The following is a 13784-nucleotide window of genomic DNA, read 5'->3' as shown; positions in this document are numbered from 1 at the left end:
TTGCGCCCTTGGCCAAGAGGACGGACAACTCTTGGGCTAGAGCTAAGGCCTTCGTCGGATCGCTGACAACTGTCATTCTGACCCGGGCCGAAGGCTAGGGGCCGGCGTTGGAACTGCAATTCGTATCCCTGGGTTAGGGTGGAAACCACCCAAGGGTCGGAAGTACAGGCAGCCCAGTAGCTGAGCTGCTGCTGGGAAAACCAGCCGACGACCGGCCCCGGGACTTCAGGGCCTAGCCCCCCGGCCCCTGGAGCCCCTTGGGGGGCGCCGGTAAGGCTCTGAGGCACGAGGCTGCCTGGAAGGCAGGCGACCTTGGGCACGAAAGTCATTGGGAGGCGGTTGAGTGGGCCGCTGGGACCTCTGCAGACCACCCCTGTAAGCCGGTGGCTGAGTGCGGCTGCTAGAGCGGCCCCTGGGCCTGCTGGGAGCGGGCACAGGTCTGTGAGGACCCGAGAGCTGCTGCCTGGTCTGCCTAGCTTGGGCAGCACGCTCCAGTGCCTCCAGGGCTGCTGACCCAAACAGCTCCCCTGGCTCGACTGGCACGCTACGGAGGATTCTCCTACATGTCTCCGTTAGTGGTGACTGGGCCAGCCAAACCTGGCGACGAGTCTGTACCAGAAAGGACATAACTCGTCCCAATTCCCTAGCCATTAGGGCAAAGGCCTGCAGTGATGCATCACTGAGGCCCAGCAAAGAAGGCTCGGCCGGAGCCTGTTGCAGAGAGGTGGAGACAGCCAGCATTAGATGGGAGAGGGAGTTCCCGATACGACCCATGCGTGCCGCTGCGTCGTAGGCCCTACAGAGCAGCCCGTCTGTGACCCTGCACTGAGGCCGAGGGCACCTGACCTCAGGCCTTAGAGCCTCGTCAGGAGCCAGAATCAGGGAGGCGATGGCAGGCTCAATGGGTGGCATGCCACCCAGCCCCACCCTCGCCGGATCCTGCATGGCAGCCAAGGCCCGGGCATCAGAGCCAGCGTGGCAGAGGGCCCTGGTGTCCCTCCAGCATGCATGGAGCTCCCTCAGGTACTCCTCTGAAGGAGGGACAGTGAGGGGGACAGGGACAGGGCTACGCCTGAATAAGGCGCTAGCCTGAGCCAAGTCGGCCTGCGGAACCGGAATCTGCAAGTGCGTCAGGGCCGTACGAATAATGGCCGCCATGAAGTCGTCCTCCACGCCCTGCAGAGAACCCTGAGCAGAGGAGAGGGAAGCCTCCTCGAGCGGGACCTCGTCCTCCGTCTCTTCATTGAAGAGGTTAGCCGAAGGCGCTAGCGACAAGGCATCCTCATACAGAGGTGCGGCAACCGAAGGAGGGGCGGCAACCAAAGGAGGGGCAGGCGGCACGCTAGCAGCCCCTATACCGGGCCCTGGCTGAAGGGCCAAGAGGAGCGACTTCATCATGTCCATGTCGGCAGCTAGCTGATCCACTTTAGAGGACCGCCTGTTTCTAGTCCTCCTATTGGGGGGTGCACCCATAGCCATCGCTCCCTCAAGTCGCCGGGAACGGCCGAACTGATCTGGAGGAGGACGTGACAAGGAGAGGTGTCCGTTGGCTGCTGCCAGACGTTCCACCTCAGTGATTCTAGCCACTCTGAGCGCCCGAGGCATGCAGCTACAGTTAATGCATGCGCTTACCGTGAGAGCCTCCCTTAGATGCTCGAGGCCGAGGCAAGAGGTGCAGCGGTCATGGCCGTCCTCGGGCTCAAGAGAAGCCATACAGGCGCTACATGAATGAGCCATTCTGTAGGTAGCCAGATGCAGCGTAGCCGGGAGCGGGAACACAGCCTTCACCAGCTACCTGCTTAACGGAAAGAGTAGAGCGGTGCTGCTACTCGCCGAACAGAAAGAGGGATGTAATTACACCCACGTTACCGGAGTGGGGAGCGGGAGCGAGAGCACTGCCTTCACCTAGCTGGGTAAAATAAAGAAGCTTTAACACAAAGCTAAGACCAGGCTTCTAAAGAAAAAACAGCACGGGAAACTCCGGTACTTATCCCGGCGTCAGCCGAGTGGCTGCAGCCGCTACTGCTAACTAGCCAAACAAGAAACACAGCCAAAGCTGGAAACTCAAAATGCTAATAATAGCTTGGCTCAATGCCGCGGTCAGAACAAAAAGCAAACAGACTGTAATCAGGACAACTTGGCTGGGAGAGGGAGCGGAAACACTGCCATCACCAACCAAGCTGACACCAACCTGTCCAAACGAAGTCTCTGCGCAGCCAGCCACAGCTCCTGGAGGACGCGGCTCCGACTGGATGAGTCGCGAAGCTGCACGCAGTCAGCTGTTTGCAGAGAATCCTTGAACAAATGTTCCAACCGAACGAACGCTGTAGGCTATAAAAATGTAGCCACGGTACCCTCGCACAGCGAGAAGATGAAAAGGAACAGATCCTCTGATGACACCGGCTGATATAGCCGGTGTCACGTGGGTCACAGGTGACTTTGATGTTATTGGTACTCGAGCTGCGCATGCGCGCGATGGACATATCCAGTGCTAAAGCACCGCCTCTGGCGGTCAGTAGGGACGAAATAGAACAATCATGTGGAGATACAAACTGAAGCCATTCTGACAGATATTACCTAAACCAGTTTAGTGCAGTTCTCTTTATGCCAATTGATCGTTCTAATCTCTGCAGTAAGATGTTGTGGTCCAACGTAATGAAAGCAGTGCTCAGGTCTATCAGTACCAAGATCGCACAAAGTCCATTTTCTGATGATGATGATGATGAAGATGATGATGATGATGGTGATGGTGATGGTGATGGTGATGATGGTGATGGTGATGATGGTCATGATGATGGTGATATGGCAACAGTGTAATCACTCACATCAGGTTTCTCCTCCTTTGGGCTGCCAAAACGATCAGCTTTATCCTCCCCATCAGCAGGGGGAGCTGCAGGTTCCTCCACCTCTTCTCCAGCAGGGGGAGATGCAGGTTCCTCCACTTTCTCTCCAGCAGAGGGAGCTGCAGGTTCCTCCACCCTCTCTCCAGCAGGGGGAGCTGCAGGTTCCTCCACCTTCTCTCCAGCAGGGGGAGCTGCAGGTTCCTCCACCTTCTCTCCAGCAGGGGGAGATGCAGGTTCCTCCACCTTCTCTCCAGCAGGGGGAGATGCAGGTTCCTCCACCTTCTCTCCAGCAGGGGGAGATGCAGGTTCCTCCACCTTCTTTCCAGCAGGGGGAGCTGCAGGTTCCTCCACCCTCTCTCCAGCAGGGGGAGCTGCAGGTTCCTCCACCTTCTCTCCAGCAGGGGGAGCTGCAGGTTCCTCCACCTTCTCTCCAGCAGGGGGAGCTGCAGGTTCCTCCACCTTCTCTCCAGCAGAGGGAGCTGCAGGTTCCTCCACCTTCTCTCCAGCAGGGGGAGCTGCAGGTTCCTCCACCTTCTCTCCAGCAGGGGGAGCTGCAGTTGCAGGTGGAGCTGGATACTTGTCTTGTTCCTGAGCAGGTTCTGTCCCTGTTGCTTCCGGACCCTCAGCTGATTCTGCTGTAACTTCATTCTTTTGCAAGGAAAGATGGTAATTCACTCCCAAACGGTTCAAATGTGGCTACTGATATTTTGCATGAAACTCAATCAGATGTTTAGAATAACATGTGTCTTAATGGGCCAATCATTCCAACAGCTCCAACCCAGTTGTGGACGTCAGAAAAACAGTAGAAGAAATGAGTTTGGTTGCTACGAATGTATAAATAAATACAAATATTAATCTTATGTAAAACTCCTAATATAGTTGTTTCTGTTTGATATCATTAGAGATGCTTTTTAGTGGTGTGTCCTTTGTGACCTGTAAGGAAACTGCTCAACAGAACATTAAATAAAATAAATGAATACACCGATAATAGTCATGAACATATCGGAAGCTGCCTTCAAAATCATTTTCAACACAATGTACTTATGTTTAAACTCACCATCTTATCAAATTCAGCGAAGAATGACGGGGCGGTGGCATTCTTCAGAGTGCACACATTAAAAACAGAGAAGAGTCAACAATCAGGACTTGTCAATATATGATTATATAACATTCACACAAGAGAGGAAATCCTTAAAGCACATGCAGACAGGAAATAAGAGTTGGGACTTTGAGTGTCAATTACAGCCAGGACGTAAGCATACTGTTCAGGAACAGGAAGTAGAGACGTGTTAACATTAAGGACATTAAGAAGTTGGACATTAAGAGTAGTCAGGATGTTAGGGTAAAGGACGTTAAGAAGTGGGACCCTAAGATACAGGGTCGAATGAATCGGGAAGTTAAAAGTTGGGACATTGAGAGTCGGTCGCTGAGAAACGGGGCTTGAGAGTCAGGACGTCAAGAGTCAGGACGTCAAGAGTCAGGACGTCAAGAGTCGGACTTTGAGAGTCAGGAGACGAAGAGTCAAGACGTTGAGAGTCAGGATGTCAAGAGTCAGGACTTAGAGAGTCGGACGTAGAGAGTCAGGACGTCAAGAGTCAGGACGTCAAGAGTCAGGATGTAGAGAGTCAGGACGTCAAGAGTCAGGACGTCAAGAGTCGGACGTAGAGAGTCAGGACGTCAAGAGTCAGGACGTCGAGAGTCGGACGTAGAGAGTCAGGACGTCAAGAGTCAGGACGTCAAGAGTCGGACGTAGAGAGTCAGGACGTTGAGAGTCAGGATGTAGAGAGTCAGACGTTGAGAGTCAGGACGTTGAGAGTCAGGACGTAGAGAGTCAGGACGTCAAGAGTCGGACGTAGAGAGTCAGGACGTTGAGAGTCAGGATGTAGAGAGTCAGACGTTGAGAGTCAGGACGTTGAGAGTCAGGACGTTGAGAGTCAGGATGTAGAGAGTCAGGACGTAGAGAGTCAGGACGTAGAGAGTCAGGACGTAGAGAGTCAGACGTAGAGAGTCAGGACGTCAAGAGTCAGGACGTAGAGAGTCAGGACGTAGAGAGTCAGGACGTAGAGAGTCAGGACGTAGAGAGTCAGGACGTAGAGAGTCAGGACGTAGAGAGTCAGACGTAGAGAGTCAGGACGTTGAGAGTCAGGACGTTGAGAGTCAGGACGTAGAGAGTCAGGACGTAGAGAGTCAGGACGTAGAGAGTCAGGAAACGAAGAGTCAGGACGTAGAGAGTCAGGACGTAGAGAGTCAGGACGTAGAGAGTCAGGAGACGAAGAGTCAGGACGTAGAGAGTCAGGACGTAGAGAGTCAGGACGTTGAGAGTCAGGACGTAGAGAGTCAGGACGTAGAGAGTCAGGACGTAGAGAGTCAGACGTAGAGAGTCAGGACGTTGAGAGTCAGGACGTTGAGAGTCAGGACGTAGAGAGTCAGGACGTAGAGAGTCAGGATGTAGAGAGTCAGGAGACGAAGAGTCAGGACGTCGAGAGTCAGGAGACGAAGAGAGTCAGGAGACGAAGAGTCAGGAGACAAAGAGTCAGGAGACGAAGAGTCAGGACGTTGAGAGTCAGGACGTAGAGAGTCAGGACGTAGAGAGTCAGGACATCAAGAGTCAGGACGTAGAGAGTCAGGACGTCAAGAGTCAGGACGTCGAGAGTCGGACGTAGAGAGTCAGGACGTCAAGAGTCAGGACGTCGAGAGTCGGACGTAGAGAGTCAGGACGTCAAGAGTCAGGACGTCAAGAGTCGGACGTAGAGAGTCAGGACGTTGAGAGTCAGGATGTAGAGAGTCAGGACGTAGAGAGTCAGGACGTAGAGAGTCAGGACGTAGAGAGTCAGGACGTAGAGAGTCAGGACGTAGAGAGTCAGACGTAGAGAGTCAGGACGTAGAGAGTCAGGACGTAGAGAGTCAGGACGTAGAGAGTCAGGACGTAGAGAGTCAGACGTAGAGAGTCAGGACGTTGAGAGTCAGACGTAGAGAGTCAGACGTAGAGAGTCAGGACGTAGAGAGTCAGACGTAGAGAGTCAGGACGTAGAGAGTCAGGACGTAGAGAGTCAGACGTAGAGAGTCAGGACGTAGAGAGTCAGACGTAGAGAGTCAGGACGTAGAGAGTCAGGACGTTGAGAGTCAGGACGTTGAGAGTCAGGACGTAGAGAGTCAGGACGTAGAGAGTCAGGACGTCAAGAGTCAGGACGTCGAGAGTCAGGACGTAGAGAGTCAGGACGTAGAGAGTCAGGACGTAGAGAGTCAGGACGTAGAGAGTCAGGACGTAGAGAGTCAGGACGTAGAGAGTCAGGACGTAGAGAGTCAGGACGTTGAGAGTCAGGACGTTGAGAGTCAAGACGTAGAGAGTCAGGACGTAGAGAGTCAGGACGTTGAGAGTCAGGACGTTGAGAGTCAGGACGTCAAGAGTCAGGACGTCAAGAGTCAGGATGTAGAGAGTCAGGACGTCAAGAGTCAGGACGTCAAGAGTCGGACGTAGAGAGTCAGGACGTCAAGAGTCAGGACGTCGAGAGTCGGACGTAGAGAGTCAGGACGTCGAGAGTCAGGACGTAGAGAGTCAGGACGTAGAGAGTCAGGACGTAGAGAGTCAGACGTAGAGAGTCAGGACGTTGAGAGTCAGGACGTTGAGAGTCAGGACGTAGAGAGTCAGACGTAGAGAGTCAGGACGTAGAGAGTCAGGACGTAGAGAGTCAGACGTAGAGAGTCAGGACGTAGAGAGTCAGACGTAGAGAGTCAGACGTAGAGAGTCAGACGTAGAGAGTCAGGACGTAGAGAGTCAGACGTAGAGTGTCAGGACGTTGAGAGTCAGACGTAGAGAGTCAGGACGTTGAGAGTCAGACGTAGAGAGTCAGACGTAGAGAGTCAGGACGTAGAGAGTCAGACGTAGAGAGTCAGGACGTAGAGAGTCAGACGTAGAGAGTCAGACGTAGAGAGTCAGACGTAGAGAGTCAGGACGTCAAGAGTCAGGACGTCAAGAGTCAGGACGTAGAGAGTCAGGACGTAGAGAGTCAGGACGTAGAGAGTCAGGACGTAGAGAGTCAGGACGTAGAGAGTCAGGACGTTGAGAGTCAGGACGTTGAGAGTCAGGACGTAGAGAGTCAGGACGTAGAGAGTCAGGACGTAGAGAGTCAGGACGTAGAGAGTCAGGACGTAGAGAGTCAGGACGTAGAGAGTCAGGACGTTGAGAGTCAGGACGTTGAGAGTCAGGACGTAGAGAGTCAGGACGTAGAGAGTCAGGACGTAGAGAGTCAGGACGTCGAGAGTCAGGACGTAGAGAGTCAGGACGTAGAGAGTCAGGACGTAGAGAGTCAGGACGTAGAGAGTCAGGACATCAAGAGTCAGGACGTAGAGAGTCAGGACGTAGAGAGTCAGGACGTAGAGAGTCAGGACGTAGAGAGTCAGGACATAGAGAGTCAGGACGTAGAGAGTCAGGACGTAGAGAGTCAGGACATCGAGAGTCAGGACGTCGAGAGTCAGGACGTCGAGAGTCAGGACGTCGAGAGTCAGGACGTAGAGAGTCAGGACGTAGAGAGTCAGGACGTAGAGAGTCAGGACATCAAGAGTCAGGACGTAGAGAGTCAGGACATAGAGAGTCAAGACGTAGAGAGTCAGGACGTTGAGAGTCAGGACGTAGAGAGTCAAGACGTAGAGAGTCAGGACGTAGAGAGTCAGGACGTAGAGAGTCAAGACGTAGAGAGTCAGGACGTAGAGAGTCAGGACGTAGAGAGTCAGGACGTAGAGAGTCAAGACGTAGAGAGTCAGGACGTAGAGAGTCAGGACGTAGAGAGTCAGGACGTAGAGAGTCAGACGTAGAGAGTCAGACGTAGAGAGTCAGGACGTAGAGAGTCAGGACGTAGAGAGTCAGGACGTAGAGAGTCAGGACGTAGAGAGTCAGGACGTCAAGAGTCAGGACGTAGAGAGTCAGGACATCAAGAGTCAGGACGTAGAGAGTCAGGACGTAGAGAGTCAGGACGTAGAGAGTCAGGACGTCAAGAGTCAGGACGTCGAGAGTCAGGACATCAAGAGTCGGACGTAGAGAGTCGGACGTTGAGAGTCGGACGTTGAGAGTCAGGAGACGAAGAGTCGGGGCATCGGGAGTCAGGACGTAGAGAGTCGGGATGCCGAGAGTCGAGACTTTGAGGGAGAAAATGAATGTGAACAAGCAGAGAAAGCAGGCAGCAGGAGAGGCGGGAGGAGATAGGGATCCGGGTTCAGGATTACTTTCACTTTGTTCTCAATCTGTGGGAAGGTAGGAGGCAGAGCGGGTTCTCATTTCATCTATTCTATTCTACGCTAATCTACCACACTGAAGTCAGGAGGAAGTTAAATACCTCTTCCTTTTCTGTATCTAGCGCCTGGTATAACTTTCCAATTCTCCGGTTCGCAGCCTCGTCTTCGGACATGTCTGAATGTTCTGGTTGTTTGTCAATTCTGGTGACGTTTAAGTCTTGTATCCCTCCTGCTGTTCCAGAAACAGCCACAGAGGAATGTGGATTGATGGCGGCCGGATCCTCAGTCCCTGTAGAGGCTGCTGGGAAACTCTGGGCAAAAGGGTCTGTATCCCAACCGCCTCCTCCATCCCCAGTGGACACAAGTCCACCTGAGGTCTCAGCAGCAAACGGATCAAATTCAAAACCACCCCCCTTGTCTCCAAACTGTGTTTCAAAAAAGGGTTCTGAATCAAACGCACCCACTCCCTGTGTTTCAGCTGCATTAACTGAATCAAACGCACCCCCTCCCTGTGTTTCAGCTGCATTAACTGAATCAAACGCACCCCCTCCCTGTGTTTCAGCTGCATTAACTGAATCAAACGCACCCCCTCCCTGTGTTTCAGCTGCATTAACTGAATCAAACGCACCCCCTCCCTGTGTTTCAGCTGCATTAACTGAATCAAACGCAGCCCCTCCCTGTGTTACAGAAAAAGGATCTGAATCAAACGCACCCCCTCCCTGTGTTTCAGCAAAGGGATCTGAATCAAACGCACCCCCTCCCTGTGTTTCAGCAAAGGGATCTGAATCAAACAAACCCATTGCCTGTGTTTGAGCTGAGGTACCCGAATCAAACGCACCCCCTCCCTGTGATTCAGCAAAAGGATCTGAATCAAACACACCCCCTCCCTGTGTTTCAGCTGCATTAACTGAATCAAACGCACCCCCTCCCTGTGTTTCAGCAAAAGGATCTGAATCAAACACACCCCCTCCCTGTGTTTCAGCTGCATTAACTGAATCAAACGCACCCCTTCCTTGTGTTTCAGCAAAAGCTTGTGAATCAAACGCACCCCCTCCCTTTGTTTCAGAAAAAGGATCTGAATCAAACACACTCACTCCCTGTGTTTCAGCTGAGGTACCCGAATCAAACGCACCCCCTCCTTGTGATTCAGCAAAAGGATCTGAATCAAACGCACCCCCTCCCTGTGATTCAGCAAAAGGATCTGAATCAAACGCACCCCCTCCCTGTGCTTCAGCAAAAGGATCTGAATCAAACACACCCCCTCCCTGTGATTCAGCTGAGGTAACTGAATCAAACGCACCCTGTGCTTCAGAGTGGTGTATGTAGATCGATGTGAGGTCTGTTGGTTTTCCTGGCCGCTCTTCTCCTGCTGAAACTTGTTCTACTGTTTGAGACCGATCCTCACACCCCTCTGGGAGATGGTCTTCAGAGGACAGATCATCGTCTGCACCTCCATCCCCCCACTCCTCAGCTGTCTCATATTCAGACCCAGACCCATCTGGAGACCTTGACCACCTGTCTCCTCCCTCCTCTGTGCTGTCCTCAATCTGCTCTCCGAACTCATTGGTGAATATCAGTCCTGGGGTGGACTCCCTGCGGTCTTCCTGCCCTGCTGTATCTACTTCTGAAACTGCCTGTCTTGTCTCCTCTTCATCACTTCTGACTGCAGAGGAAGGAAGATCTGGGATACATTGAAAGCTCCAGCTGCTAACCTCATCTCCAGCTGTGGCTGCCCCCCCGTCCTGAGGAGGTGTAGCTGTGGCTGCCCCCCCGTCCTGAGGAGGTGTAGCTGTGTCTAGCCCCCCCTCCGGACCTACATCAGGCGCCTTGGGCCCTTGAGCAGCATCTCCATTTGCAGAACCAAAGTCAGCGGACCAGTCGGCGACGAAGCCAGTGTCTGCCCCCTGATGGAGAAAGCAGGGATTTCAGGGTTAAAGCTGACCCCCCTCCCCCGCTCTTAACCTTTATTTATCAAGCTTTATTGTTAAGAAAGATATTTTGTCGTTGTGTGTGTCGTTGATCAATTGTGTGTAATGATGTGGAATTGTTTGTACTTACAGACTCAGCTTTTTGGGCTTCTCCCTATAAAAAGTAAGAGGGAATAGAAGATGGTTCATATCTGCAGAAACACTGATCTGTGTACCACAATTATACATTTATATGTTTTTATTTAAAGGTCTCCTATTATACTTTTTTTAGGCATATATTATAGGTCTCAGATATATAAAAAACATGTCTATGAAGTGTTTTGCTCAAAATACCAAACAGATCATTGTAGCCTCATCCCCCTCTCTTTCAGCTGTTACTAAAGAGATTATTCTGGGTCCGTAGCTTTAAATGTAACCCGAGCTGCCGCTGGCCACGCCCCTTTGGAGCTGCTGCTGGCCACGCCCCTTTGGGGCATGCATGACCTCTCGTCTGTGAAGAGAAGGCTGTTCCCAGCAGAAAGTCAGCTAAATGCTCCATATCATGTTCCAAACCACATGAAGGATTCTCTCTGAAACAGTATGGAGCTCAAACTCTCTCTCTCTCTCAGGTTTACCACAAGGTGAGTTCCTTTTCATTTCCTGCTTCTTCACACATACTCTCTCCAGTACAGGTTAGCTCTGAGTGTTAGCATGCTAATGTAAACACAGACCATATTACTTCCAGAACACGTCTCATTGTTTCTGACAGCAACGTTTCTGATTGGCCCGTGGGTGTAAAGCCCGCCCACATTTTAGTAATGTTGTCATGACGCAGCAAATCTGGATCAGCTCCGTTGTTCCCCCGTTTTTAGAGATGTGGGTACGGAGGAAAAGAGAGAGGGGTTTGTTTCCTGACACTTTGAGAGTCTCCTGACACACCGGGGACACACCAGGGACACACCGGGGACACACCGGGGACACACCGGGGACACACCGGGGACACACCAGGGACACACCGGGTACAAATAGTGATGTAGAAGAGACATCACTTTGTGAGTCTCCTGACACACCGGGAACACACTGGGGACACACCGGGAACACACTGGGGACACACCGGGGACACACTGGGGACACACCGGGGACACACCGGGGACAAATAGTGATGTATAAGAGACATCAAAAAGGGCATTTTGCATAATAGGTGACCTTTACATAGCAAAACAATTACACATTTGTTTTATTAACCCTCTTAGCAACAATCAGATCATACATTCAAACCATGGAACAAACAAACACAATTGAAATTACTTTTACTCCCCAAGACAGCTTTAACTGAGACAGGAAACAGAACTCACCGACCACATGTCCCAGGGCACTGCGGTCTGAAAGGGCAGAAAACACGTCATCACCTCATCATGAAAATATATTCATACACAATACATACCCAGAGTGTGAAGTGCAAATATGATTCTCTACTACACCATTTGTAGCAGACAGTATACAGTAGGAAGTACATACTGATGTATTACGCAGTAGTTTAGTATGCAGTTTGGATCTCAGCCTCCTGCAGTTAATGAGTGATGCTAAGAAGGTGAATCAGCTCTTTAGTGAAGTACTTCAGACTCTTGGTCACCAGTCAGTAGATGTTGTTTCTGGACATTATGTGTAGTTTCAGGTCATTAGTTTCAGGTCACTATGTGTAGTTTCAGGTCATTAGTTTCAGGTCACTATGTGTAGTTTCAGGTCATTAGTTTCAGGTCACTATGTGTAGTTTCAGGTCATTAGTTTCAGGTCACTATGTGTAGTTTCAGGTCATTAGTTTCTGGACATTATGTGTAGTTTCAGGTCATTAGTTTCAGGTCACTATGTGTAGTTTCAGGTCATTAGTTTCAGGTCACTATGTGTAGTTTCAGGTCATTAGTTTCAGGTCACTATGTGTAGTTTCAGGTCATTAGTTTCAGGTCACTATGTGTAGTTTCAGGTCATTAGTTTCAGGTCACTATGTGTAGTTTCAGGTCATTAGTTTCAGGTCACTATGTGTAGTTTCAGGTCATTAGTTTCTGGACATTATGTGTAGTTTCAGGTCATTAGTTTCAGGTCATTATGTGTAGTTTCAGGTCATTAGTTTCAGGTCACTATGTGTAGTTTCAGGTCATTAGTTTCAGGTCATTAGTTTCAGGTCACTATGTGTAGTTTCAGGTCACTATGTGTAGTTTCAGGTCACTATGTGTAGTTTCAGGTCACTATGTGTAGTTTCAGGTCATTAGTTTCAGGTCACTATGTGTAGTTTCAGGTCATTAGTTTCAGGTCACTATGTGTAGTTTCAGGTCATTAGTTTCAGGTCACTATGTGTAGTTTCAGGTCACTATGTGTAGTTTCAGGTCACTATGTGTAGTTTCAGGTCACTATGTGTAGTTTCAGGTCATTAGTTTCAGGTCACTATGTGTAGTTTCAGGTCATTAGTTTCAGGTCACTATGTGTAGTTTCAGGTCATTAGTTTCAGGTCACTATGTGTAGTTTCAGGTCATTAGTTTCAGGTCATTAGTTTCAGGTCACTATGTGTAGTTTCAGGTCATTAGTTTCAGGTCATTATGTGCAGTAGCGTGGCGTGGAGAAAAAAATAGGGGAAGCCAATAATACGTCCTTTTTTTGGGGTCGGGGGGGGGGGGGGTGGTGGTCAATGTAATAACGTAACCAGATGAGTGATTACAGCGCCCGGTATCATTTTACACACATTTGTATCAAACAGATGCAGGACTTACACACGCCTGTTATCTAACCGACAGGTCCGCACGCACTCTCCAGCCGAAACCCTAATAAGCATTAATTCACAAACTAAATCAGGAGAGCTTTAACGTTTTACGTCCGATTCGCTCCTTTTTTTCTCGCTGTACACAGCTCCCGTTTGGGCATCGGCCTTTCATCAGATTTAATTTTTAGTTGCTGCTGTAGCGGAAGTTTAGTACAATTATTTTTGATTAAAAACTCCAAATCTCCACCCTCCATAATTGCACTTGCTTCAGTTGCTTGCTACTTTCTAACGGCGGTGAGAGTGGTGCAGTGACGCTATCTATCTATCGATTAGATTTATGATTAGAAAATTATAAAAGTAGGGTAGACATGTGGATATTATCCGGCTGAACAAAACGTGCATTTATCTAACAGGTTCGTTTTCCACAGACCTTATTTCCAGCTATTTTCCAAAATCCTATGGAGAAATCCCATTGCTTTTTTGTGGAGGGAACCCGAGTTTTAGGACGGGTCACTGCACCACTAAGTTGATGCGATTTGATTGGATTGTGAGGCAAGGGAAGCCAGCCGCCTCTGGCTCCTCTCGCAACAGTGAGTGCAATCTACTGTTTTACCATTACATCTAGAGGGGCGCTGTTTCACTCTTTGTAAAATACTCAATGAGAATGGGGCAGAGATGGGCCGGCAGCAACACACAGCAAAGAAGAATGACCGAAACTAAACAAAGTGTTTTTATTTATTTATTAAGATTATAACTACAATCCGAAAAAACAGGGGAAGTCTGGCTTCCCTTGGCCTCCAGGAGAAAACGCCACTGATTATGTGTAGTTTCAGGTAATTATGTGTAGTTTCAGGTAATTAGTTTCAGGTCATTAGTTTCAGGTCATTATGTGTAGTTTCAAGACTGATGAAACGTGTGTGTGTGTGTGTGTGTGTGTGTGTGTGTGTGTGTGTGTGTGTGTGTGTGTGTGTGTGTGTGTGTGTGTGTGTGTGTGTGTGTGTGTGTGTGTGTGTGTGTGTGTGTGTGTGTGTGTGTGTGTGTGTGTGTGTGTGT

At 50.2% G+C, this 13784-nt stretch overlaps 1 protein-coding gene and 1 long non-coding RNA gene across 5 annotated transcripts in view; one reads left to right on the top strand and one right to left on the bottom strand.

Annotated features, from left to right (window-relative positions):
- amph (amphiphysin) overlaps positions 1-13784 on the bottom strand; it is a 40892-nt gene that overhangs the window by 8181 nt on the left and 18927 nt on the right. For 3 of the 4 annotated variants that reach the window (XM_034113871.1, XM_034113873.1, XM_034113872.1), the window contains exons 13-17: positions 11335-11361; positions 10131-10154; positions 9785-9976; positions 3901-3942; positions 2826-3491 (exon numbers count right to left, since the gene is read on the bottom strand). In XM_034113871.1, coding sequence (XP_033969762.1) covers positions 2826-3491; positions 3901-3942; positions 9785-9976; positions 10131-10154; positions 11335-11361 — 951 coding nt within the window. The remainder of the gene's footprint in view (positions 1-2825; positions 3492-3900; positions 3943-9784; positions 9977-10130; positions 10155-11334; positions 11362-13784) is intronic. The other variant, XM_034113874.1, reaches the window with a different exon arrangement.
- On the top strand, positions 11378-12559 carry LOC117469459. The gene is made up of 3 exons (XR_004554591.1): positions 11378-12144; positions 12219-12320; positions 12381-12559. It is a non-coding gene; the product is annotated as an uncharacterized LOC117469459 (long non-coding RNA).

This window comes from Trematomus bernacchii, unplaced genomic scaffold, assembly GCF_902827165.1.
Source record: "Trematomus bernacchii unplaced genomic scaffold, fTreBer1.1, whole genome shotgun sequence".
Classification (NCBI taxonomy): domain Eukaryota; kingdom Metazoa; phylum Chordata; class Actinopteri; order Perciformes; family Nototheniidae; genus Trematomus; species Trematomus bernacchii.
This window is presented reverse-complemented; position numbering and strand designations above follow the sequence as displayed.